At 44.5% G+C, this 27,687-nt stretch overlaps 1 protein-coding gene across 1 annotated transcript; it reads left to right on the top strand.

Annotated features, from left to right (window-relative positions):
- The first annotated feature begins 202 nt into the window (after window positions 1-202).
- Window positions 203-27,472, top strand: YWHAG (tyrosine 3-monooxygenase/tryptophan 5-monooxygenase activation protein gamma). The gene is made up of 2 exons (XM_063146733.1): window positions 203-425; window positions 26,740-27,472. Exons 1-2 carry the CDS (start codon window positions 339-341, stop codon window positions 27,394-27,396), a joined length of 744 nt encoding a protein of 247 aa, XP_063002803.1. The 5' UTR covers window positions 203-338; the 3' UTR covers window positions 27,397-27,472.
- The last annotated feature ends 215 nt before the right edge of the window (window positions 27,473-27,687 follow it).

The raw sequence follows: 27,687 nt of genomic DNA, 5'->3' as shown, positions 1-27,687 counted from the left end.
GAGGAAAAAAAAACACCGTTGAACCAAAGAACCGCCCGCCCGCACCGTCTCTTTGCTTGCCTGCCTGCCTAGCCTCGCGCGCGCTCAGGCTTCGACCAACCTGCCTGCCTGATTGGCGCGCGCCTCTCCTTTTTTTTTTTTCTGTGTGTGTCCTTTTTTTTTTTTTTGTCTTTGCGTTTCACATCTCTTCGTCGCGACACTTCTTCCAGCCTCGGTCGGGAGCCGATTTTTTTTTTTTTAAAAAAAAACCCCTCTCTAAAGATATTTTATTTATTTATTTTACCACACACACAACTTCTCCATCTTTCATACCCCCCGAAAAAAAAAGCTCCGTAAAGATGGTGGACCGCGAGCAGCTGGTGCAAAAAGCCCGGCTGGCCGAGCAAGCCGAGAGATACGACGACATGGCGGCCGCCATGAAGAACGTGAGTCGCGACATTCCCCTCCCCCTCTTCTTCTCCTCACGAAACCCAATTTGGGGAGGGGGGGGACACACGACCCCCCCAATTATCCCCTTTTTTATGAGGGGGGTTAATATTCACTAAGGGGGGGAGAGAGGAGATACTTCACCCCCCCTTCGCTCCATCCCATAATATATATTTATTATATATATATGAGGGTGGGGGAGAGAAATATTAATTTTTTGAGGGGGGGGAAAAACCACGTTCTTAGAATTGGGGCGAGGGGGGGGGTCAGTGGGATGACATGTTATGAGTAGAAATAGCCAATAATAAACTCTCTATTCGCCCCAAAGAATAATTATCCTTTTTTGGGGGGGGGGGGGCGGGAATTGTCAATAATGCTTCTTTTTTTTAAAAAAACAAACGTTTGGTGATGAAAATGCTTTTTTGGGGGGAGGTGGGAATAGGAGGGGGGGGATTCATTCAGAATAAAAGGCTGATGATTATTTTTCCTTCCCCAAAAAAGAGGGGGAAATGTTCCCTTTTAATATTCTTATTCTCTCCCCCACTTATGAAGTCTATTTAGATGTATTGTTCTCTGCCCAGATTCCCCCCCTCACTTATCTCTGAATTTATTTAATAATAATAATAATAATAATAATAATAATACATTGATTTCTTACCCTCCCCTCCCTTTGGATTGATTTATTCTCTTTCCCCTTCCAGCCACTTATCTCTTAATTTATTTAATACTAATACTAATAATAATATATTTATTTCTTACCTGCCTCTCCCTTTGGATTGATTCTTATTCTTTCCCCTTCCAGCCACTTATTTCTGTATTTATTTAGTAATAATAATATATTTATTTCTTACCCACCTCTCCCTTTAGATTGATTCTTATTCTTTCCCCTTCCAGCCACTTATTTCTGTATTTATTTAGTAATAATAATATATTTATTTCTTACCCACCTCTCCCTTTGGATTGATTCTTATTCTTTCCCCTTCCAGCCACTTATTTCTGTATTTATTTAGTAATAATAATATATTTATTTCTCACCCACCTCTCCCTTTAGATTGATTCTTATTCTTTCCTCTTCCAGCCACTTATTTCTGAATTTATCTAGTAATAATAATATATTTATTTCTTACCCACCTCTCCCTTTAGATTGATTCTTATTCTTTCCCCTTCCAGCCACTTACTTCTGAATATATTTAATAATAATAATAATAAATAAATAATTTATTTCTTACCCTCCTCTCCCTTTGGATTGATTCTTATCCTCTTTCCCCTTCCAGCCACTTATTTCTGAATTTAATAATAATAATAATAATAATAATAATAATAAATTTATTTCTTACCCACCTCTCCCTTTGGATTGATTCTTATCCTCTTTCCCCTTCCAGCCACTTATTTCTGAATTCATTTAGATTGATTCTTATTCTCTCTCCCCTTCCAGCCACTTATTTCTGAATTTATTTAGATTTATTGTACACTCGCCCCTCTTTCACCCGCTAATTTATGGATTTATTTAGATTTATTGTCGTTCACCCTGCCCCCCCTCCCTGCTAATGTATGAATTTATTTAGATTTATTGTTGTTCACCCTGCCCCCCCCCTGCTAATGTATGAATTTATTTAGATTTACAGCCCATCCTGCCCCGAATGGCACAAAAAAGCCTTTCTCATGATGAATCATCATTTGGTCAGGGGAGGGTGTGTGTGGAATTGGCCTTCACTAGAGAGAGATCTGGTGTATCTCATCTTTTATTATATATACAATACTATGAAATATTTATTTCTCCCTCCCCCCTTCGCTTCCTACTACTCCTTTACATCCCTTTCACCCTATCCCAAAATGGCTTTGGGGAGCAAGGTAGTTTCTTATGCCTCTCCCTGCCCCAAATGCACTTGGGGGGCAGAAGAAATGGCCCCAAGGAACCATAACCTGCCCTCTCTTTTCTTCTCCTGCTTTGCCACACCTAGGCAGCCTGGGGTGTGAGAGAAGAGATCCTTTCTTTCCTGCACGTGTCTAAAGGGAAAATGCCCCTCCCTGGGGCAGATGTCATTTTTAACCCCCACCCTGGGAGGGCAGGCACACACCCTTTTGTTCCCCACTGCATATTAATATTTTGGCAGAACTTGCTGCTTTAAACAATGCCTGAGATGATAATGTAGTTGGTGAGGATGGGGTGTGGGTGGGGGAATTGGACCTTTGAGGATGAGAATAGTATTTCTCACCCTCGCCTAGAGCTAATGCCTTCCGTGGGGAAGTTGTTCCTCTCTTCCCCCCATCCCCACCCTGCCCCAAAAGCCTTGTCTGAAGCTGAAATTCCCCCATATTCACAGGAGTGCTCTTATCCATTGCCATTCTGGAGGAAGTGCCCCTCCCTGAGAGCAAATATACCTTCATACACATGCTGAAGAAATATTCCCCTGTGCACACAGAAGTCTAGGCATCCTTTGCCTTTACTACGGATCATTTCACACTTCGCTCGGTACTCCAAATGTCTTCATTTCTCCTTTTAGGACTACAGTACCCAGGCTTGAAAGATTTGGAGTACCATTTTGGCCCTGTCAGGTTGCCTTTTTCAAATGTTTAAGCTGGTCTCTTGTCCCCTTTCCCCTTATAATGTCTTTCATCGTGAGTTACAGGCACCAAATGTGCTAAAGCATCCTGCTTTATTTCACACCTTTACCGGGTGGTTTCCTAGTATTCGGCATAACCCTCTTCTCTCTGCTTCCTTTTCTCTTGTCCCTGGATGGAGGAAAGATGCTGTTCTGCTTTATCATCGGGCCTAGTTAAAATGGTTTCTTCCCTGCTTTGAGAAAGAGGTGTGGGTGGCTCCGTGCTATTATGTATGGGCTTTTTGTGGGTCACCTGTACTGGTGCCCCTCCCTCTGTGTCACCATATTGTAGAAATGTTAGGAATACTGTAAGATTTTCAATGTGGATGTTCAATCCTCCCCCCTTTCTTTCTCCCCCCCCCCCCCGGTTTGGGCGGTGCCACTCCCTGCCAGCCTTTCCCATTAATTCAGCTAGTATGCCCACCTCCTAACCCCCACAGGCAACCCCACCCACAATCATCTACCATCTCTTAATCTGCTTCATGACAGGACAGTGAGCTTCCTTCAGTGCAAAGATCATGCTTTAGACAAGCAAAAACATAATCTTGATGAACTGTAAATCTTCCACCCCCTCGGTTTCCCATCTAACACTCTTTTGGGGGATAAGTGTATTACAAGGAGAAATCTCAATGGAATATAACGTATATAGGTTAACCAGTATGCAAATCTTTTCTTTGGGCTATTTCTTTCTCTCCACGGTTATACATCCTTCTCCCAGACCTCTGATGAGAGGAACAGCTGCGTTCAGGAACATGAGTTGTTCCCTTCTCTTGTAAAATCTTAATCTTTATCTAGGTTAGCTTTTCAAAAAACATTTATTTGGAGATTTGCTCAGTCTTAAGGCAAGATGCGTTAATATTTTTTACACTTTAAAATAATAGCTGAACGTTGAAAATAGATCTTAAATGTTGCAAATCATTTTATTATTTTTTAAAAAAATCCTGATCTGTTTTGACAATCCAATAAGTAAAAAGGAAATCTTTGATCTGATCTTGCAAACAAAGCGATCGTGGGAGGCAGTATCAAGTCATTCCAGAAGATTCTGCATTTGTCATATTGCAGAGAGACTAGACTGGGTGGAGAGAGGGAGGGAGGGGTTGCTTTTAAAGGGAGAACAGTTCTTTATATTTGCCTTGTTAGTCAGGTCTGAGCCTTTAAGAGAAGCTGGCGTGGCCTCCCTCTGATGAATTGTGAATACTGATCCGGAATTGTCGCAGTCTGCCTGGAATACTGCTCTGGGATACTGCTCTTTATCTTATTGCACCATTTTGCTGTAACCTTGGGTTTGTCAAGCAGATGGCCAACTACCAAAGCATGGTTAGGAGCAGAGGAAGATGCCGGGAGCAAAATAAATGGCATGAGGGGGCGGTGAGGGTCAGCATGGTGGTACTGTGTTAATATTTGACAGCCAATCTCTGCAATATGATTTGATGCCAATCATTGCTTACAGAGTAATCTCACTGCGAACAACCACATGCAGATATTAAACCCTGTAAGTTATGATCGACGCATTCCATTTTAAGACTTCTTGAGGGCTGATTTCTCCAGTAGCCTCCTAGATTCCTGTTGCGGTACGGCTGTTTCCCCCTCCCCCCCCAAGAAAGAATTGTGCTTCTTAGAAAAGAGTCTCTGGCTGTGTGTGTGTGTGTGTGTAAGAGAAGTAAAAACGTTAATCTCTCTTAAAACAACAGCCTTGGATATTACAGCATCTCCAGTTCATCCATTAGCATCTGGCTTTTTGGAAGTCTTTACTCGCTGTCTCCTAACGTAAAGATTTGGGTTGTTATACTTTGAAGTGAAATTACAAACCCATCTGAATAGACCAGACATAGTTCTGCTTTGACATTTTGTTCCATCTCCTCTAGCTCATATTCCACACCATTTTCCTCCACCCCAAAACCAGCTGTGTGGGAGACTTATGAACTCACACTCATTTCCGTAGCAACAGAATGATGTCACACGTAACAATAGAACCTGCAGTGCACCCAGGTGGTAGCAGAGAGCGTATAAATGGCATTTATCCAAGGTAATGCAGAAATATAAGTGTAGTAGTTGAATTGGGATTGGCAGCGTCTGTCCCAGAGAACGAATGGATGATGGGGTCCTCGTCAGATTGCTTTCAAAACGAATACATTTAATTTCCTGATTGTGCGTTTGTAGTTAAGCCTTCACTACAAAAAGGGAGTAGTTATTAGTGTTGGATACTTTCCAACGTCTACTGAGTATTTTAGTTCCCCATCTCAACAGTTAAAATGCACCCACATCCTAATCTAGTTATCCAGGGCCCCTCGGGGACTGCAGTTTCTGGTTAATTTCTTCGCTGACTTGGTTAGTATTGGCACCTACAATTGGGATTTATTTAAGACTGACACTGCACAAAATGGTGGGGGGGGAGCATGCTGTATTCTTTAAACAGATCCCTGAACATAAGCAGAGCCCTGCTGGATCAGACAAGAAGCCTCTTTAGTTCAGCAGCCTGTTTTTCACAGTGACCTGCCAGGTACCTATGGGAGGCCCACGAGCTGTTGTTTTCCAGCAATTGCTAAAATTCAGAGAGACACTGCTTCTGATTCAGGAGGTAGCACATAGCCCTTATGACTAGTTGGCCATTGATATCCAGCTGTGACAAATTCATAGAGAAACCTTCATTTGTTGATCACTGTATATGTAATGTTCTGATAGGAAGGCTCAACAGCATGGCTGCTCTTCAGGCCTTTGCTGCATTTGCTGCTTGGCCAAGTAATAAAGGCAGCGGACTACCGTTAATTCATAGAATCATAGAATAGCAGAGTTGGAAGGGGCCTACAAGGCCATCAAGTCCAACCCCCTGCTCAATGCAGGAATCCACCCTAAAGCATCCCCGACAGAGGGTTGTCCAGCTGCCTCTTGAAGGCCTCTAGTGTGGGACAGCCCACAACCTCCCTAGGTAGCTGATTCCGTTGTCGTACTGCTCTAACAGGAAGTTTTTCCTGATGTCCAGCCGGAATCTGGCTTCCTGTAACTTGAGCCCGTTATTCCGTGTCCTGCACTCTGGGAGGATCGAGAAGAGAATTGTCTTGCTGGACTGCTAAGACTGCTGCATACACTCTTGTGCAGCCTCTATGTCTGACGGGCTGCATAATGTCACTGGTAGCCTTTTCTTAAACTGGCAACTGGCTTACTTGCTAGTTTAAAAAAAAAATACGACTTAAGGCAGCTTTTCCCAACCTGGTATCCTCAAGGTGCATTAGATTATAACTCCCATGATTCCCATGGGAGTTGTAGTCCAACACATTTGGAGGGCACCAGGTTAGAGAAAGCTGTTAAGGCATAGCAAGATGGATACAGTTTAGGAACCCTGACAGATTACAAGGTGCTAGTACAAGGTCAGCAAAAGTTATAGGAAGCCAGATTCCGTCTGGACATCAGGAAAAACTTCCTCACTGTTAGAGCAGTATGATAATGGAACCAGTTACCTTGGGAGGTTGTGGGCTCTCCCACACTAGAGGCATTCAAGAGGCAGCTGGGCAGCCCTCTGTCTGGTATGCTTTAGGGTGGATTCCCTTGTAGGCCCCTTCCAACTCTACTATTCTATGAAAAGGGGAGGTGGCCTGCTTTATGTAATTCCAGGTGGAGTAGTTAGTCTGAGTTGATTTGCACACACAGGGCAGCACCAATTCTACATTTGGAATCATAGGGTGGTTTGTGCGAGACCTTTTAAAATGAGAAGGCTTTCCCTAAAGGCATAGTCCAACCCCTTTTGCAGAGGCAGGATGTGCTGAATGCATTTCTGAAATGACAGTTTCAGCGTGCTACTCCTGGATCAACTTCATGTTATCATACAGCTGCCCATTGCAGAATATCTAGATCAATACCCATTAGTTGTAATGGAGATAGAGTCTCTGGAGACGAAGTCCTCGCCAATTCCCAGTTTATAAGAGCTGTATGCTGCCTTGATGCCTGTCTCTGCATAACAGCCTTGGGCATCTGGCATTTTATGTGTTCCATCTTGGTAATTATTTGGAATTCGTTGAGATTTCAGTTGAAGGGACATGGTCGATTGAGGCCGTTGGACTTTTCTTTTCAGTGACAGTTCATCAGTAATAGGTAAAGCCGGTCATCGCTAGCTTTGCAGTTTTTCTGTAATTCTGGCTATTTTATCATTTGTTATTTCTCCTTTTGAAATTAACTGTTTGTGTCTTTTAGAGCTGCTTAGGTTAAATTTTGCTAGGCTTCCCTGGAATTGATATTTGTCCTATATCTTGATTCAACCTCTTACATCCAGAGTTTGCAAATCGTAATTACCAGGACCATCTTTTAAAGGCACTGTGCTGCTTTCGTACCCCCCTTTCCCTCCAACACTAGTGGAAAACTACTAACAAGATATGGTGTGTTTCCTTCCTTTGGAATTAGACGCATCATGAAACCTTTTTTGAATGTTTCTCTGTAACCAAGTGTCCAAAAGGTAATAATAGCATTAGGGCAAAGTGTGATGTTACAAGTGACCTTTAATGCACCATACACTTGACAGTGCTATAGCTATATACAAAGATAGACCAGAAATCTGCCCTTTGCCACTCCTAGCCTTGATTAGGTCAGGAAGTAGTATATGATGGTAAGTGACCAGCCCTAGCTGTGTAGTCAGTGTTTTAATTCTTCTCAGAATAGTAATCTCTGTCAAGTTGAGATGTTTTTTGAGTTGGGTTGCTATGCAAAATGAGGTCTCTGTAAAGTCACGTTTTAAAGAGTGACTTGCAACTAGAGTGCATGAAAAACCAGTGTAGGGTAGGGTGCTTGGGCGAGAGGCGGGCCTCTTCCCTCACTCTGCCACCAAATACATTTGCCAGTGTGTACATAACTGGTAGTTACATGAAAGGATCAATCAGTGGTGATCTAGATCTGACCTACAGTTCGTCTACCACTAGCTTGATGCATTCTGGTAACCTGAGAAAAAGCTGTGTGCCAGGCCAAGATGAACATCTAGTTGCAAAGTCAGCTTGACTTCAGGGGAACGGATTAATTATTGAACCAATCATTCTTGAAGCTCAGCAAAGGAAGGTAGATGAGAGGCTTTGAGGAATGAAGTAAACATGCGGTGGTACGTTCTAGCAGTTCATTTCGTTTGCTTGGTAGTGTTGCAGATTTAAACATTGCTTACTCTTAGCATGATAAGGGAGTTCTACCATGGTGTTTGAAGAACTTGGCATTCAGCTATTAGAATGATTCAGAAATGAATTCTTGTGTATAATATGTAGCTACTGTGTATGACTATGAGAGAAATGATGCTAAACAATGCTTTAAACCATCCTTCTCCAACCTGGTATCCTGCAGATTCTTTGGATTTCAACACTCAGCAGCTCTAGCTAGGGATTTTGGGAGTTGTAGTCCAAACGTTTCAAGGTCACCAGGTTGGGGAAGACTGTGCTAAGCAGTCATAGAGGGCTCTCTTTATGTAGTAACACTATTTTTTATAAAATGGCTTACATACTTTTTAAAAAAACCAACCCTGTGCATAACTGCATGGAATTAAGCCCCATTGAATTCAGCGATACTGACTGCCAGGCAGAAATGTGTAACAGGTGAGCAACTTGTAAATTGAAACATCTGGAGTGCCAGAACTTCCATCATTCCTCATCATTACTTATGCTGACTACGCTAATAGGCATTGTAGGCTAAAAATATGGCTAAAAATATGGAGAATCACAAGTTCCTCACTCCTGGTATAAAGGGTTACAGCCTTAGTGACTTTTCCTAATTACTTGCTTTTGGAAAGATAAATAACATACACTCTCTTTTGTTTTGGTTCTTTTCCTTTTAGTGGGAGCCAGTGCTCCAATAAGTTATGCTCTACACGTTTTGCTGAAATCTTTCATCTGTTCTGAATTTTGGTGTGTTTGCAGTTCATGTGGTGTACTATAAGCTGTACAATCGTATTTAACCTACTTGGCATAAAGAGTCCTGTAGTGAATGATGGACAAGATGACGATGGACAAGTTCTACATTTAGGGAATAGAAACCAAAGGCACAGTTACAAGATGGGGGACACTTGGCTCAGCAATACTACAAACGAGAAGGATCTTGGAATTGTTGTAGATCGCAAGCTGAATGTGAGCCAACAGTGCGATAGGGCTGCAAGAAAGGCAAATGCTATTTTGGGCTGCATTAATAGAAGTATAGCTTCCAAATCACGTGAGGTACTGGTTCCTCTCTATTCGGCCCTGGTTAGGCCTCATCTAGAGTATTGCGTCCAGTTCTGGGCTCCACAATTCAAGAAGGATGCAGACAAGCTGGAGCGTGTTCAGAGGAGGGCAACCAGGATGATCAGGGGTCTAGAAACAAAGCCCTATTATTATTATTATTATTTATTTATATAGCACCATCAATGTACATGGTGCTGTACAGAGTAAAACAGTAAATAGCAAGACCCTGCCGCATAGGCTTACAATCTAATAAAATCATAGTAAAACAATAAGGAGGGGAAGAGAATGCAAACAGGCACAGGGTAGGGTAAGCAGGCACAGGGTATGAAGAGAGACTGAAAGAACTGGGCATGTTTAGCCTGGAGAAGAGAAGATTGAGGGGAGACATGATAGCAGTCTTCAAATACTTAAAAGGTTGTCACACAGAGGAGGGCCAGGATCTCTTCTCGATACTCCCAGAGTGCAGGACACAGAATAACAGGCTCAAGTTAAAGGAAGCCAGATTCCGGCTGGACATCAGGAAAAACTTCCTGACTGTTAGAGCAGTGCGACGGTGGAATCAGTTACCTAGGGAGGTTGTGGGCTCTCCCACACTAGAGGCCTTCAAGAGGCAGCTGGACAACCATCTGTCAGGGATGCTTTAGGGTGGATTCCTGCATTGAGCAGGGGGTTGGACTCGATGGCCTTGTAGGCCCCTTCCAACTCTGCTATTCTATGACCCCCAGCTCCCTTTCAGCTATTCAATTCTGCTTATGTAAATCATAAAGCTCTATAGGTCTCTGAAGATATATTGTAGGTTAGCTATATGGTGTTGCGATATTCCAGTTCTAAAGTAAGAGATTCAATCTTGTTTGGGCTAGGGAAATGGCAGACTACTGAACAGCAAAGCGTCAGACAGCCACTGCTTACAAAGACTGATCTGTTTGAGAAGTTGGTCCCTCAATATATTAAGGCTTTTTGCTTTTAAACTTCTATGCAGTCACCCTGTCTGCTTGTGTTACTTTCTGGTGGCATTTATCCTGCTTGTGTTTCTGTCCTGTTATACTTTCCTCTGATGAATCTTTAAATCAAGAGACGGACAAGTTCCTTCTGCTGTTGTGTTAACTTGGGATTACGAAGACGCTTTACATTTCCGTATCACCCGGGATGTTGCCATTCCTTGTTTCAACTCCCAAGTGCAGCTTAGCGAAAGTAGGTGCGGGTTTGTTTCTGTTCCATTTGTATTCAAGGCAGAGTATGAAATGCTTCTGCAGGCTAGAAATGCAGGCTTGACATTTCAGAAATGCCTAGTTGTATTGGGCATTTGTAAAGTAACACTTGAGGTCCCTGAAAGTATGGGAAGGCGAGGTGCTAAACATGCAAGCCTTAAGTCTTGTGATGTACTGCTTGCAAACCTGTGTGGTTTAGTTATTTAATCAGAAGAACATCAAAGTTTGATTATAGAGTAGCCATCCCCAACCTGGTGCCCTCCAGATGTTTTGGACATCAACTCCCCTCAGCCCCTGCCAGCATGTCCATTGGAGAGGAATGCCTGGAGTTGAAGCCTGAAGAATCGTAGAATAGCAGAGTTGGAAGGGGCCTACAAGGCCATCGAGTCCAACCCCCTGCTCAATGCAGGAATCCACCCTATAGCATCCCTGACATCTGCTGGGCATCAGAACCTCTTCAACTTCTATCTAGCTTTGCTTTTTGGGTTATATGCTAGAGTTTTGGGGCCAGGCAGATATCAAGCGTTTGCACCTACGTAGGGGATGCGTTGACTCAAATGGCCGTTACTACAAGGCAGACTTCTCCATCCCCAAATGAGCATTGCTAGGAACTCCTGAAAATATTTTGGTGCAACAGAGTAGACTGCTGAATATTATTTTATTATTTATTTATTTTATTTATTTATTTATTACATTTCTATACAGCCCAATAGCCGGAGCTCTCTGGGCAGTTCACAAAATAAAATGTGTATATATAAAAAATTGAATGTACCTTACTTGAACAACCAGTTTTCTGAAATTCTTCAGTAGCAATCAAATGGCAGATCCATCTAACTGTACGCTGACGCATGCATAACCACGTCCATGGAGTAAGGTGCTTTCCAAAGAGGAATATGTGGGTGTCAGAACTGACCTGTATTCTGGTAGTGAGGTCACCCCTTAAAAGTGTAGCCGTGACCACTTGGATAAAGACATCTGACTTTGAAACAGCTGCTAAGCTGGTGCTAAGGGCCAGAGGTAGCTCAGCCTGGCAAAAGGGCAAAGAATTTCAAATGGTTTTGAATGCCTTGCTTACATAATGAGCGTCTAAAATTTGTGTGTCACTGAGGCACGGCTTGGCTTTCAACGAATGATCCAGCTCATAAGTGCTCAAACCAGGCGGCTTGTAGGCAGACATCCATAGGTTTGAAGTATTACAGGCCACTAAACGTGTAGACATTTCTGGGCACCTTTCTTCCCCTTCACCATAGCAACACTACTGCTTGAACAGAATCTGCTGCAGGATTTTCCTTCTACTGATGGTGCTACATAAATAATAATAATAATTAATAATAATAACCTCCCCTCTGGACTCCATCTTCCTCCTTGTCCTTCTGTACTCAGCTGCCTGTGTGTCTTACCTCTTATTATATCTGACTAGTTCTAGCGGTCTGCCCTTTTCTCTCTTCCTCTATTGGGTGTGTTTTTGGCCCATGTCTGTTTCTATCTTGAATAAAAGTAATACGAATTTTTAAAATAAGAGCAGAATGTAGGAAGCAAAGTAATGGCAATGTTTGGTAGTGGTGTCCCGTCCTCCGGTTTACCCTCTTCTACTGTTTTGGCAGTGTTCAGGCCGAAGTAGACTTGAATGACTTGCCCGGTTGCTGTAGTCTTGAGGAAATGCTTCAGCCTCGTTCAGTCACTTGACAAAATCAAGTGCTTGAGAGATCGCCCTGTAGCAAACTCTGGGTATGTGACCTCCAGTTTAGCAGCGTGATAGTTGCAGGCTGAATGGTATAGGCAACCCCTCCGCCCCGCTGTTCCAACCCCCAAGCTTGTGTGATGGAAGGCAAATGACGAGGAGGCATCATTTCCCAAGAAAGACTCAGGGGTTTTAGAGCAGAACACTGTGCACCTTTCAGGCTTAAAGCTCCACACCCATCTTGCAAAGGTAGTCCCATGATGCTGAAAAGTCATGAGTTGTCTCTGCACTACTTGTGCTTCTTTTGAGGTTACCAAGAGCAAATAGTCTGTCTGAATAGTAGGATTGTGGTTGAAAGAGCTTCCGCTTGTATATGGAAGATCTCCTTCAATAATTTCCGGAATGATTGAATAGTAATAAAAATGAGATGATGCAGAACTAAACTGTGCCAACTACTTGAAAATACACCCCCACCCTTGCTAAAATCACAGGAGCTTCAATTGATTGCAGTTGTAAAATGCTATGGTTGTGTCTTGAGTGGCGGAGTTTCTGCAGTATCACAGAGGAGTTGGGTAGGCAGGAGAATCTGGCTATCGTTAGTGGAGCTGTTCATAGAATCATAGAATAGCAAAGTTGGAAGGGGCCTACAAGGCCATCAAGTCCAACCCCCCTACTCAATGCAGGAATCCATCCTAAAGCATCCCTGACAGATGGCTGTCCAGTTTCATCTTGAATGCCTCTAGTGTGGGAGAGCCCACCACCTCCCTAGGTAACTGGTTCCATTGTCGTACTGCTCTAACAGTCAGGAAGTTTTTCCTGATGTCCAGCTGGAATCTGGCTTCCTTTAACTTGAGCCCGTTATTCCATGTCCTGCACTCTGGGAGGATCGAGAAGAGATCCTGGCCCTCCTCTGTGTGACAACCTTTTAGGTATTTGAAGAGTGCTATCCTGTCTCCCCTCAATCTTCTCTTCTCCAGGCTAAACATGCCCAGTTCTTTCAGTCTTTCCTAACAGGGCTTTGTTTCCAGACCCCTGATCATCCTGGTTGCCCTCCTCTGAACACGCTCCAGCTTGTCTGCGTCCTTCTTGAATTGTGGAGCCCAGAACTGGACAAAATTGTTGAGATCCTACTGAGGGTGAGAGGTGGCATGAGGCGGGGGCAGTTAGTGTGGATATGGATCGCGGGAGATTTATTTATTTAAAACATTTGTATCCCGCCCTATATCATTAAGATCTCAGGGCGTTGGGAGGAGGGCTAGCCAGGTTAGGAGAACATGGCCCATGTTTGTGCCGTGTTCTGGCCTTCCTACTACCCTCAGATTGAGTGGTTGCCTTATCATCCTGCATTCAGGTCTCCAGATGCTGCTTTAAAATGCCAGATCCATTCAAAATAGGACCTCCCTTATACTTGATTTAATCGTAGATGAGGCGGTTGATCTGGCATGCATAACTGAGTTCTGGGTGGATGAGCAGGGAGGAGTTGTTCTCTCTCATCTCTGCCCACCAGGGTACGTGGCTCAGCATCAGGGTATACTTGAGGGCTGGGGAGGGCGTTGCTCTGGTCTATAGGGATTCTGTCTCCCTCTGCAGGCTTCCTGTTTATTTGATTACACGTCTGGACTGGACCTTGCATTGGTGATCCTGGTGGTGTGGTTCCCACTGTGCTGCTCAACTAATTCTTATCCCTGTTTGTGGCACCTTTGTGAAGAGTTGGCACTCAAAAGGGCTTGTACTGAAGTGTGGCCTGGGATACGCTGTACGTAGGCTATTAAATAACTTAAAATGTGCCCAGAGCAAACAGACAGCCAATGTGAATCCTTCTAAATAAATGTTTATATGTTCATGGAACGAAGCTGTTGTATTGTATTTTATTTATTTATTGCATTTTTATACCACCCAATAGCCGAAGCTGTCTGGACATCAGCTTCTGAACCCACTTCAAGGGTAGACAAATTTAAAATGCATTACAGTGGCCACGCCAGGAGACTAACGGCATGGTGTCACACTGGTAGACTGGGCCCTTCCATCTTAATTTCCTAAGGCACAGGGAAACAGGATGGGGGTGGTTCTCTGCAGGCTCCCTGAATTCCCAGTTATTAGAAACATGAATTGCTAGAATGCTTGCAAGCTTATCTTTACATATTTTGTGGTTTTAAGCCCTTCATGGTCTGGTAAAGAAACTGAAGAGAAACTTGGGGAAATCAGTGATAACTATCCTGTGAAGTTTCTCCAGCGATGAAGATACCCATTTTAAAAATGCTGCTCTAAAAATGGATGTAATGTAACTGCATGGTGAGGTTGGGACAGTTATATTTTTCACCTCAGAGTCCAAAACATATAATCAGTATTAAGTCATATATTACCAACTTCAGAACGTTCTTCTTGCAATTAATGCATCTGGAAAATTAGATCTCTAACCATTTAGCAAGACCCAAATTAAAGCTTTTGGTGAGGTCATGTAGAACTCTGGGGCTGGTTGGATAGATCAGATGTTATTAAATGCTATGGCATGGTTTCCTAGAGTAGTGAAGCAAGGTCTAAGTTTGGATAACTGACTAACTTCATAATGAAGTCTTCAGGGAGGGGGAATTACTACAGATCATATATATCTGTCATTTGAAAGGTTGAGAAAAGGGTTTCTGTTAAGGTCTGCAGTAAATTCCCTTTCCCCTCTTTTTCTTTTCTGTGCAGTTTGCAAAGCAGAAACTTCATTATTCCCTAGCACTAAATATGACTTGAATATTTTTTCATACTTTCTGAATAAGTAAAATTGGAGTCATCATCACTTCTGTATTCAGGTTTTTCTTGGTTTCCAAATATTCTTGTCTCTTTAATCCTTTACCCTGGCATAGGGGACCATTTCCTTGTGAAGAGCCAGTAACCCAGGTGAAAAGTCAATTGGTGTGGTAGTGACCTGCAATTGACAGTAGGCAGAGCGCCCCGCCTTCCTTTCTAGACCCACCCCCTCCACGCCAGCATGTGTCAGTCTCAATGCTACCACCACCAAGGAAGCAGCCAGCCTCCCCACCTGAGCAGGAATAACTTCCAAAATTCTCTGCTCTCCTTTAGCTATCTCTTCCCCACATGAGGCACCTTCTGAATCTGGTCTTCCAGAGTGCACCTGCCCTCCATGCTTCAACTTGAAGGAGATGCCCAGTTCAGCTTGAGCAAACGGACAGAGAGACTTTTTCAAGATGTGCATCCTTGCTTTTGTTCTGCTCTGTCTCTTTCTCCAGGGACAGTTTGGGATTGAGGGCGAAGCCTGCAGAGCGAGCTGATGCTGCCAGGTTCCCCACGTCTGCTTTACACCTATTAATGCTCAGTAGCTAATGGTTAAGAACCAACCAATTGCCCCTGAAATCACAGCGTTTCCAGCTCAGAAATAGGGTGCGTTTCCAGCGTACCTTGTAGCCAAATGGGGCCCTTGATAGCCCAGCTGTTGGCAACCCCATTCAGCAGAGAAACAAGGTGTGCACTTTTTGGGGGGTGGCAGCAACCCATGGGCGGTGCCCACCCCTGATCTACAGTAGCTTACCCTAGAAATGTTCAGTCGTGGATTTGAGATCCACTAGTATGCATTTGTGGTATAGTGCTTAGGTTGTGGGGACTGGAATTCAATTCCCTGTTTGGCCACAAAGTCTACTGAAAGAGCTTGCATGATTCAGCCTCTAATAGGGTAAAGCAGTTAGTGTGATATATGCCTTACTGCTATGTATACATTCCCTTGATTAGGCATCTTTCATTACTCAAGAGGAGGAACGGGACAGGCAGTGGCTTGCCTGTAGAAATCGTCTCTGTGCCCCTCACTGTCGTTGCTTGAGGAACTTTGACATTTCATATATCCTTCATCCCCTTAACCAAAAACCCGGTGCTGAAGATGCACAAAAAGTTATGAGGCCATTACTTGCCCTTGCTCTGATAATTTTGCCTGAACTTAGAGGTAATGGCCACAGCTTAGTCAGGAAGGTCCATACTGTTTTAAGTAGACAGTGCTTTGCCTCACTCAGTAAGATGACAATATGGGAGCAATTCTAGGTTTCCGGTCTTCCAAATGAAGTAGACTGCTTCTCTTCACGATACCTGAACTAGGAACAGGCTTTGATTAAGGCAATTGAGACTAGCATTCATGCTTTTGTAGGACAATGTAACACTAATTAGCGTAGGGGTTGTCATTCCACTCCATAAGAATAGTTCAAAATTGCTTTAAGTCAGGGCACACAACATCTAAGTCCCAGATGCCCACACCTCCTTTCCCCTAAATGCCAATTGTTTGGTGTTTTACCCGCTTGTGTGTAGCTTTCCCCCATTCTAAAAGTTTGATATCCCTCTCCTGAGGCTGAGTGACTGACAGTAAGAGCTGTAAGCTCAAGAGTATTTTGCCCCTGCCTCTTTAAGCCCTTGTCCTTGCCCACCACTGGAATGCGGCCCCCAGGAGCTCCTCCAAAAACTGAATTTGGCCCTCAGGTTCTGCACCTTTGTTCCGATGGACAGGAACTCTGCTATTCAGGGAGAGAAGGGTTAAAATGATTTGTACTCTCTGGTAGAATCAGTTGGCACGCTCCTGTCTGACTCATTCCTGTGTGTCTATTCATAAGTATTTCAGATGTTATTTTTTTCTGTCATGAGCGAATCTGTGCTCCCATGAACAAAGATAGAAATGGTGCCAGAGGCCCATAATGTTTCTAGGAAGAATGAATCTTGAGGAAGAGCTCCGACTTCCTCCTAAACTTGGTTGTGAGGATGTGCTTCTGTCAAGCAGATATGTTTCCCCACAGCAAAAGACTAGGTTGCCTTTATGTTTTCAGAAATGGGGGTCAACCATTGCAGCTCTGTCCCAAAGGTCTAGGGGTAACTGCAGCACCTAGTATTGATCAATTCATTTGGTCTACAATCTCTCCTCTTGAGACTAGGGCCTTAGCTAGACCTAAGGTTTATCCCAGGATCGTCCCTGCCTGCTCCCGGGATACCCTGTGTGTCATTTACATGAACAGGGATGACCCCGGAACGATCCCTGGATAAACCTTAGGTCTAGCTAAGGCCTAGGTCTCAAAACTAGATCTCGCGGCCTTAACTTTTCCTCTATCCCCCTGCTTTTAGTGCCACCTAGCCTGATGGGTTCGGGAAAACTGGAAAGCTTCCACACTGTTGATATTTTGGTCAGACCTAATAAAGGTATTGCTCAAATGAAGCAATGTGCCAGAGTGGTGTAGTGGTTAAGAGAGTTTAATTGGGGACTCAGGAGATCTGGGTCCTGGTTCTCTGCATGGCCATGAACCTTTCTGGGTGACCAGTCTGGAGAGGAAGGGGACCAGGTAAGCTGTGTTGGGTTCCTTGCAAGAAGGAAAAGAGCAAGATATAAATGTAATAATAAATACAACAAACAAATGAAAACTGTAGATTTTGGAGTGTTTCCCCCCCTTCCTCATGAACTGCTGTTGCTTTTTGAAAGCATTTTGTGATCAATGAGTTCTATTGTAGGAACTCTGGTTAGAATACTAAAAGCAAAATGCTGATAGGAAAGGCTCATTATTGTGAAGCACTTATTTCTGGTGTGTGCGCTGTGCTGTGGGCTCAAAGCTCTGCTGAGACTTCAGCTTCATTATTGAATCATTCCGTTGCTAGCAAATTTAATGTTCGCCTGTGACTTACCTGTTCATTGCAGCAAATGCTGAGAAAGAGCCCCCTTGATTTGATACACCAGTGATGTTCACTATTTTTCAAACAGGAGTCACTTTGCCTCCTGGCACCACAACCATGAACCATGGGTGCTTCCCCCAAGCAAGACCTTGCTAGTCAATCACCAAGTCACCAAGCAGGCAAATTTCGAAAGGCTCACAAAGGCCTTGGATTGGATCTTTTTCTTGTCACTGAGAGAGTGCTCTGTTCTCCTCGGTGTGGCAAAATCTGGGGTTTTTTTAATCCAAGTGTAGTTTTTGTTGTTTTCCGAAAGATTGCCTTATGAAATAATTTGTCTTATGAAATAATTTCTCTTAAAATGATGAATAAAATCTTTCAGGGTGTTTATATGTTGTTACCCAGCCTTTACTCCTCCCAAATGATTTCTAAAAACTGTGTAATAAAACTTTTATAGAAAGACTAGGCGTGTAAAATGTCTGGAAATAATGAACCCGTGGGGGAAAATGTTTTTTTCAATTCTCTCTGTAAGATTCCCAGCACAGTTATTTCTTCCATTCTTTATTAAAACTAGTGATCTAATTATTTTGTACCAATAGACATTTAAAGGATGCTGCAAGTCATGTTCAGTTTCCCAACATGAGTCACTATATCATAATATGGAAGAACGTCTGCAATCTTGAATGCTGGTGTTTTGTTCTTATAGAGTCCTGTCTTTCTGGGCTTGTTCTGGTTAGATGTTGTAGCAACCAATTAATGTAGTTCTGAAACCCAAATGTGAAAGAAACACTGTAGTTTTTTTCGGCCACTGTCACCAGTTGTGATGCAACAACATGTGGTTTATCCCACCTATGTTTCTATTTTAAAAAATTAACTGTGAGGCTTAGGTCTATAGAACTCACTGCCACAGTTTTTAAGTAAGTTCTCAATTAGACCTCACAACTAGGGAATGCTGCCTCAGCTATAAAAACTTTTTACTGCTGCCACTAGAATAAACCCTCTCTGTCTAAAAGAAACTTGGTAACCTGGTTCCTGTGCCAACGGCACGGGGTTGACACCAAAGCTGGTTTCACACAACACCAGTCTGGGTTGTTGTTGAACCATGAGTTACTGTGTTGCCTGAAGGCAGCACATTTTCTGCATGTTGGCTCATTAACCATGTCGCGTGGCTTGTGACCACCCTGAACAACCCCAACAACAAGCCATGGTTTCTCAAGGTGGTTTGTTCAAGAAAAATAAACCACACAGCATGGTTTAACAAGCCACCGTGTGCAAAATGCTCTTCATTCAGACAACATGAATGCCTGCAGGGAAGAACTGCTCTCCGCCTGCACTTCCTGGTGCCCCTGGCTTTGCTCCCTGGGGAAAGGGTTATCCACCAAGCCAAACAGGACAGCCTAGTGCACCAGCATTCACCAGTGGGCTGGAGATTCCTGGTCTGTGCTCTAAGCGTTACACCACCCTGGCTGTTGGAACCCAGAGATTGAGCGCCATCTTTTGAGGCATGGGGATTCACCTAGGCCATAGCTAGACCTAAGGATTATCCCTGAATGGTCCAGGGGTCAAACCTGTTCATCTCGGTGACACACAGGGGATCCAGTGCTCAGGCAGGGGCGAACCCTGGATGATCCCAGGATAAACCTTAGGTCTAGCTGTGGCCCTAGTGTCACTTCTGCCCTGTTGTGGACCTGGACCATGGACTGCTTTGTTGGAAATTCTTACAGTGTTTTAGGTATGATGTTCGAATTTTAAATTTCATTTTGGCATGTAAGAATCCAGCTAAAAACTCTGCTTCCCCCGAAGCATCTTTAAAAACTCCCAAGAGACCTCTAAGAACTTCTGGAGAAAAAGCATGCTCAGATATTGGGAATATGGGACCCGTGGAGTTGCACAGGTGAGAGTGAATTTGCTGCTATTCTAAATGTTGACTCCAATAAAGCCTCCAGAACTGAGCACTTCCTGATTAGGTTGGGGATAGGTAGGAAATCATATGCAGGCAGTTGCTACTTTAATAGTTCCTGAAATTAGAGCAGAAGTCCTTTTTCAACAGCATCTCTCCAACAGTCTTAGCACCAGATGATCACATTGGTCTAGTGAGAGAGATTAAATTACAACAAGTATGGCTCCAGACTTGGCCATTTCCTTTCCAGTTCTAAAGCTCAGCAAGTTGAACCTTGGGGCTTAACTTCTGATTGGGAAACCATCTTCTCTGGTTTAGAATTATCCTGTCCTAACAGAAAAGCAGAAAGCTAGTCATACAGCCACCTGTCTAAAACAAAGTAGTGTCAGTTTTCTGTGGAAGCTTCCGCTTCTGTTTTCAGTTAATTGTAACTTGATTGTTGCATCTGAACCTGAAACTTTCTAATCTTAATTATGATGAGTTGAGCTGTGGGAACAGCATCCCACTCAGGATGCTGGCGGCAGGGGGGCGCTCGAGGTGGTCTTTTCCGAGAAGCACCTCTCCAGAAGGTCTTAAAACCCAGGGACATTTTTATGGGAGAAGGTAGTTTGGTCCCAAGCCATATAAGGAAAGAATCCGTTAAAAATACTGTTTAAGAAGAGGCCTTTTAACGGTGAATTGAAATGTTTCAAAAGCACCAAAATGCTAATGAAGAGACATACCCCGCTTGGTGTGCTCCGCCATGCTGGCTGCAAAACAGAGGTGTTCGCTCTCTTTTCCCTCCCTCCCTCGGCAAGACTGAGGCGGGAGCTTCCCATTTAAAGGGGCAAAGTTTTAAGAAATCGTACCAGGAGTTTTGGTTACAGAAGGAAATTTCTGATCGCTGTCCTGCACTATGGAGAGTGGTTCAGAAGCTCCTGGTTACATTTCCAACATCATATTTGGTGGAATGTGGTTTTAGTGTGGTCTGCCTACTTCTCTCCAAGCAAAGAAATCGACTCCAGATTACTAAATGGGGTGATTTAAGACTCATGTTAAGTGACTTTAAACCAGACATTGGGAAACTGGTATCACTTCATCAAGCCCATCCATCACATTAAGAATTTACAGAATAGTGTACTCTACCCTAGTTACTAAATGTGATATTTAATATTCTTGCCAAATGACTTATCAGACTTTGAAAAAAGGATATCACTGGATCAAGTTCATCAATTGTGTTTAATTGAATAAACTAAAAAAAATGTAATTGGATTTTGAATAAATATTCAATTTTTACTGTTTTGAATTTTGGTGTTGTTATCTTCCTTAGTGGTGATTTTTATAGGGTAGGGTAGGGGACACTGGGCACGAGTTTGTGGAACCAAGGGGGCGGTGACCTGAAAAAGTTTGGGAACCAAAGTGTTCTGTTTGAACAAGGCCATTCTTTTTCAGCCCTGTTTAGTACCAGCTAATCCTTGGTTTTTTTTCAACTTCATATTTTTCTGTGGCATTCTCAGTGCTTTCTTAGCTTGAAATTTGACATTTCCTTTGCAGTACAAGGGAGGATAGGATCAAGGTTGCTTCTGCACTCTGTTGGATAGCTGGTGGAGGTGCTGAGCACCTCCTGTCTCTTCTAGCCCCTAAGAGAATCCTTACAGAAAGGGAGACCTTCAGAATTAGGGCTGAATGTTACGTAAAAAGGATGTTCAACTATGATGAAAACATACCCGTTATCAAGGGGAGTTGCTGAGAAAGTTTGAAAGAGATACCTTGAAATCCAGCAGTCTCTGAGGCTGGCTTGAATGACACTTCACCGAAGTAGCCTATAAATCAGCGTTCTCACTGATGCTACCTAAACGCTCAGGCCGTAAGTATCCTGGGCCCTCTGTTAGAACGCAGAAGTGGCGTGGATCCTTCCGCGGTGCCTGCAAGCATTATGAGGCAAAACGATGGCTCAGGAACGCCTTTGCTTGACGAGGGCTATGTTCCCTAGCAACGATAATGGATCTAGATGGAGTGTAAGAAAATTGCAGATACAGAGAGAGAGAAGGGGTGGCACTTGAAAATACAAAAGCCTGTGGGGTTGAACATCCTCCACAACGCCATCCGCAAACGTTCGCTCACCTTCACTTTAGGGGATTTAGAACCCATTCTTCAGGCAGCAGCCTCCTGGAGTGTCTAACACAAAAAGTTTTTTTTAAAAACAAATCCATTAAAATAATCACATGAAGCAACACCAACTATTCCGTCGGCTTCTAGGTGTGTTGGGCTGCAACTCCCCTGACACTCCAGTCAACACAACCATTTGGCCTCATTGGCTGTGGGTGATGAGAATCCTTATGTTTGCAAAGTGCCAAGACTGATATAAAAGCAGCCTTCATGTGAAGGCTGATATAAAAACTTGCAGACAAATGCTGGTAGGATGTACATCCAGATGAAAACGGCATATCCAAAAAGACACAGTACATGCCAGGCAAACGCCCCTGTGGAGAATGTTCCAGAGTGATGCAGACAAGCTGGAGCGTGTTCAGAGGAGGGCAACCAGGATGATCAGGGGTCTGGAAACAAAGCCCTATGAGGAGAGACTGAAAGAACTGGGCCTGTTTAGCCTGGAGAAGAGAAGATTGAGGGGAGACAGGATAGCACTCTTCAAATACTTAAAAGGTTGTCACACAGAGGAGGGCCAGGATCTCTTCTCGATCCTCCCAGAGTGCAGGACACGGAATAACGGGCTCAAGTTAAAGGAAGCCAGATTCCGGCTGGACATCAGGAAAAACTTCCTGACTGTTAGAGCAGTACAACAATGGAACCAGTTACCTAGGGAGGTTGTGGGCTCTCCCACGCTAGAGGCCTTCAAGAGGCAGCTGGACAACCCTCTGTCGGGGATGCTTTAGGGTGGATTCCTGCATTGAGCAGGGGGTTGGACTCGATGGCCTTGTAGGCCCCTTCCAACTCTGCTATTCTATGATTCTATGAAAAGGCCCAACCTAGAGTCATCATCCACCACCTCGGACCTTATGGGGTCCTCCAGAAGGGTCTCAGCGAGGCAGGTGTTAGTAACTGGACAGGTCATTGCACTTTCCACTGGCGAGTTCATCTTTTAATCCTGGGGAGATCCCTTGGGATCACCGAGACCTTGTGATGAGGGACGAAGAAGCTTGTAAAGCAGTAAACAGAGAAACCTCTCAGGGTCAGCTTTAGGTCAACTTCCTTCCCAGTTCAGTGCTGAGGGAGGAGGGCAGGGGCTTGCCCCTGTGGTCCTCCTGGCTTTGTCTCCCTCCGAGTGGCAAAACTTTTGGCAACCACAAAGGACTTTGTCTGGCAATCCAGGCCAGCCAAAATGTCTCTCATCCCTCTTTGCATTCATGTGCTGTTGGCATCCGCTTTAACTTCACTGAGGTGCACTTTGTATGCAAAAAGAAGCTGGTGGACATCTCTGCTCTGGTCCTGATTCTATTCCATTGGCCAAGATCCACCTAGGGCAGTGGAGCCGGTAAACAGCTGAATTCTCAACAGTTTCAAGCAGGGAAGGAAAAAGGTCAATTTTAAAGTTTCACTCCAGCTTGTGAACCCGATATCTCAGCCTTCCCCAGCTGGGAGTTATAATCCAACACATCTAGAGGGCACCATATTGGAGAAGGTTGAGATATTGGATGGGGGCACGGAGGGAGTAAGAAAATGGATAATTTTAATGATAAGCAATTTTGTCATGGAGCCTTTGGTAGAAAGAAAACTGAGCAGTCAGTGTCTTGTGCATTTCTCCAGCAATAATAATAATAATGATGATGTAATATATTCCTTACCTACCTCTCCCTCTGGATCGAGGCAGGGAACAACATGAAATAAAAACATGAAAACTTTGGGACAGGTGGGTATAGGAAGATTTCTCTGCTGCCTTTTCGTATGAGGGAAGTGGAGCATTAGGAAAGGTTAGAATTCCATTGCTATTACATTGTTGGCAGATGCACTTGCCCTGTACATTAAGCCTTGCAAGTGTGTCTGTATGAATTACTTGCCCACCTGCCAGTGCGTATCAATGTAAGTTAATTCGTGGCACATTAACAGCTGTGGTAGGCAGGGAGGGTGAACATTATATTTGCCCTAGGTGATTAGCTGTTTGCAAACCGCTGTAAGTTGTAGAATCTAGCAGGTTGTGTTGCTAGGATTGGGAGGCCTTGAATCTTTTGGAAATACCCAGAGTTGGGAAGGATTACTTCATATACAACACTGCCCACCTAAAGTGCTCACCCCATCCCACTGCAGGCTTGTATGCTGTATAGATGTCACATTTTGCTTCTCAGAAGAGACCAAATATCCGGGTAACTTCCAAGAGACCGTGTCCCCTGAAGCATGGCTAAGGCTGTCTAATTAAAATAAGCTCTCAATAGCTTTCTGCAACACTGTCCAAAACAAATTATCAAAAGGCTTAATTGCTTCGTGGCCCAAAATAGAGAACTGCTGCGTGCAGAGTTCCTGGAGGGGGAGAGTGACATTCTTAAATATGATATCCATTTGCCTTGTCATCGCAGAGATCCTATCTTCGTGCTCTTGCTGGAGGCTGCAGTGCACGGGCCTCTGCTGATGTCTGCCTCTGATTAGGGACGTGAGGAGAAGTACATGCAACCTTGAATTTGCGTTGCCAAGTCATCCCTGTATTCCACATGGCCCGCTGCATGCTTCTTCCCCGAGCAACCTACGATGGTTTAATACACTCGAAGACGGCAGCTTTTTTTTTTAGCTGTATGGGGATCTTGTGCTCTGGTTTGGTGAATTCCTGCAAGGACTGTAGCGTGAGTTTTCCGTTGTATTCATGAAGAGTGCCAGAGGTACTAGAGTTTTCTCAATGGACTCTGGTAGTTCCTGCATTGGCAAGACGTGGTTCCCTTGCTTGGACAGTGTTTTGTACTCCTTCGAGCAGTGCCATTGTTGCTCAGCTTGCTGAAAGACATGTTTTGGGCACATGCTTGCCAAACTTGCGCTCTATGTGGGGTTGCCCTTGAAGCTGCCCCGGAAGCTGGAGCTAGTGCAGAATGCTGCAGCTCGGCTGTCGTCTGGAGCTGCCCCTTTCCAGCATGGAACTCCTCTGCTGAGGGAACTGCACTGGCTGCCTATTCGCTGCCGGGCCAGGTTTAAGGTTCTTGTACTTGTGTACAAAGCCCTAAACCACTTGGGACCAGGATACCTGAGAGAGCGCCTTCTCCCTTACCGACCTGCCCGGTCACTGAGGTCATCCGAGGGCCTGCTCCTGGTGGTCCCACATAAACCCATCCTCCAATTGGAGTCCACCAAGGGCAGAGCCTTCAGCGTGGTGGCCCCCCTCCTGTGGAATTCCCTGCCTCTGGAGGTCAGGCAGGCTCCAACCTTGTACTCCTTTCGGCGCCTCCTGAAAACATCTTTATTCCAAGAAGCCTTTCTTTAACATGCAGGCTTGGATTTCTGTTTTTTGCTTCTTTTTAAATTTTGTTTTAACTGTTTTATTCTGTTTTTATTTTCATTTTATCTTGTACACCGCTCTGAAATTTTTCAATGGGGAGCGGTATATAAATATTCTAAATAAATAAATAAATAATAAATAAACTTCAGCTCATTGTGCATTTGAATCCAGAATGTTGGTAATTCATCAGAGTGGTCGTAGGAGGGTTTCGACTGCTGTGTTGGCAAAATAGCGTCCTAGAATCATAGAATCATAGAATAGCAGAGTTGGAAGGGGCCTACAAGGCCATCTAGTCCAACCCCCTGCTCAATGCAGGAATCCACCCTAAAGCATCCCTGACAGAGGGTTGTCCAGCTGCCTCTTGAATGCCTCTAGTGTGGGAGAGCCCACAACCTCCCTAGGTAACTGATTCCACCGTCGCACTGCTCTAACAGTCAGGAAGTTTTTCCTGATGTCCAGCCGTTTTTCCTGATGTTCTGCTAGTTTAGGATCTGGCGGGGTGGTGGTGTCAAATATTAGGTTCAGGTTTTTATCAGCAATGTCTAGGTCTTGTGGGCTCTGGGGTGTAGCTTGAAACTCAATGGAGAAACTTAGGGCCTCAGTGGAACTGATTTTCAAGCCTCTTAAACACCTCTATTTGTCCTCTCTCTGGACATTTGTCATATCCCTATCAGCATATTTGTCCATCCCGGCTGGCTTTCTTCCTGTATCGTTTCCCCATGTTTACTATGTGGTTTTGACTTCCGGCTATGTACTTTCAGGCTTGGGTACTTCTTTAGTTCTGGGCTGTCTTTACTCTTCAAAAGTCTTCCCTCCCCTCAGTAAAATAACATTACTCGTTTCTACATCTTATTAATCAGTTAACTTACATCTTCCTGTTGTTACACTTCTTAGTGCCCCCCAAACCTTGGACCCACATTATATTTATTTATTTATTTCTAGATCACCCCATAGCCAAAGCTCTCTGGGTGGTTTACAAAGATTAAAACATTTTTTTAAAAATATGCTAAATTCAAAAACATAAAAACCACAACAGACAGTATACACAGAGAAAACATACATCTAAACACAACTTTGAGCAATGAGCCAAACCATAAAACAAACCTGGGATAGATTAAAACTTATCACATGCTCCAAATGCTTGGGAAAAGAGAACAGTCCTGACCAGGCCCTGAAAAGATAGCAATGTTGGCTCCAGGTGAGCCTCAATGGGGGAATCAATCCATAATTGGGGGGGGGGGGCGTCCCCTCTCTCTTGTTGCCATCTTCTCAGCCGTTTGACTGGGTTTGGTAGCTAATAATTGTTTCTAGTAGCCAGTAGATCTCACTCCCCTTTCTGAAGCAAAGGCTGGGTTCACACAGCACACTAAGCCACCCAGTGTGCGTTGTTCCTGAACCGTGGGTTGTTACGTTGTCTGAACATAAGGGCGTTTTCTATAATACCTACTAGAGGAGGGGTGGGCAAAAGGTAGATCTCCAGATTTTTGGGGACTAACTCTCAGAAGCCCTTGACAGCATGCCTAATAGTCAGGAATGCTGGGAGTTGAAGTGGAGATCCACTTTCTGCCTACTCCTGTGCCAGAGGGATCTGGTCAGCGATCTTTTGCAGGGGCGTGTTGAGTTCAGAAGTGGCAAAGCTTTCCATCGAGGAGCAGCGACTAACGGGCCCGTTGTGTCATCCTTTCTCCAATACAGGTGACGGAGCTGAACGAGCCACTGTCCAACGAGGAAAGGAACCTCTTGTCTGTAGCCTACAAGAATGTCGTTGGGGCCCGGCGTTCCTCCTGGCGAGTCATTAGCAGCATTGAGCAGAAAACCTCTGCCGACGGCAACGAGAAGAAGATTGAGATGGTGCGGGCCTACCGTGAGAAGATCGAGAAGGAGCTGGAAGCGGTGTGCCAGGACGTGCTGAGCCTCCTAGACAACTACCTGATCAAGAACTGCAGTGAGACCCAGTACGAGAGCAAAGTCTTCTACTTGAAGATGAAAGGGGACTATTACCGCTACCTGGCTGAGGTGGCCACGGGGGAGAAGAGAGCGACCGTGGTGGAGTCCTCCGAGAAGGCCTACAGCGAAGCCCATGAGATTAGCAAGGAACACATGCAGCCCACTCACCCCATCCGGCTGGGCCTGGCGCTTAACTACTCCGTTTTCTACTACGAGATCCAGAATGCTCCCGAGCAGGCATGCCACCTGGCCAAGACGGCTTTCGACGACGCCATCGCCGAGCTAGACACCCTCAACGAGGACTCCTACAAGGACTCTACGCTCATCATGCAGCTGCTCCGCGATAACCTAACGCTCTGGACGAGCGACCAGCAAGACGACGACGGCGGCGAAGGCAACAACTAGACCCCTCGGATGGACTGGCAGCCGCACGCTGATGCTACTACTGCAGTCTTTATTTTTTTTCCCACGAGTGGGGGGGAGGGGGGCAGGGGAGGGGGGCAGGGGAAAAGGAGAGTGGGTGACCTTCTAGGGAGGCTCCCCGCAACCTGGCTTTCATTGCCTCTTTGACACTTTTGCCAAAACACCACTAGTGGAAAGTCAGGGCTGGTTGTGCTGGTATGGCCTGGAACGGAATGATGGCAGCCTCACAATGGCACATGGACTGTTCTGTAGACTATTAATTCAAGGGGAGCG

Source organism: Elgaria multicarinata, chromosome 22 (assembly GCF_023053635.1).
Source record: "Elgaria multicarinata webbii isolate HBS135686 ecotype San Diego chromosome 22, rElgMul1.1.pri, whole genome shotgun sequence".
Taxonomy (NCBI): domain Eukaryota; kingdom Metazoa; phylum Chordata; class Lepidosauria; order Squamata; family Anguidae; genus Elgaria; species Elgaria multicarinata.
Note: the sequence above shows the minus strand (reverse complement) of the source record. Positions and strands in the feature narration are given on the sequence as shown.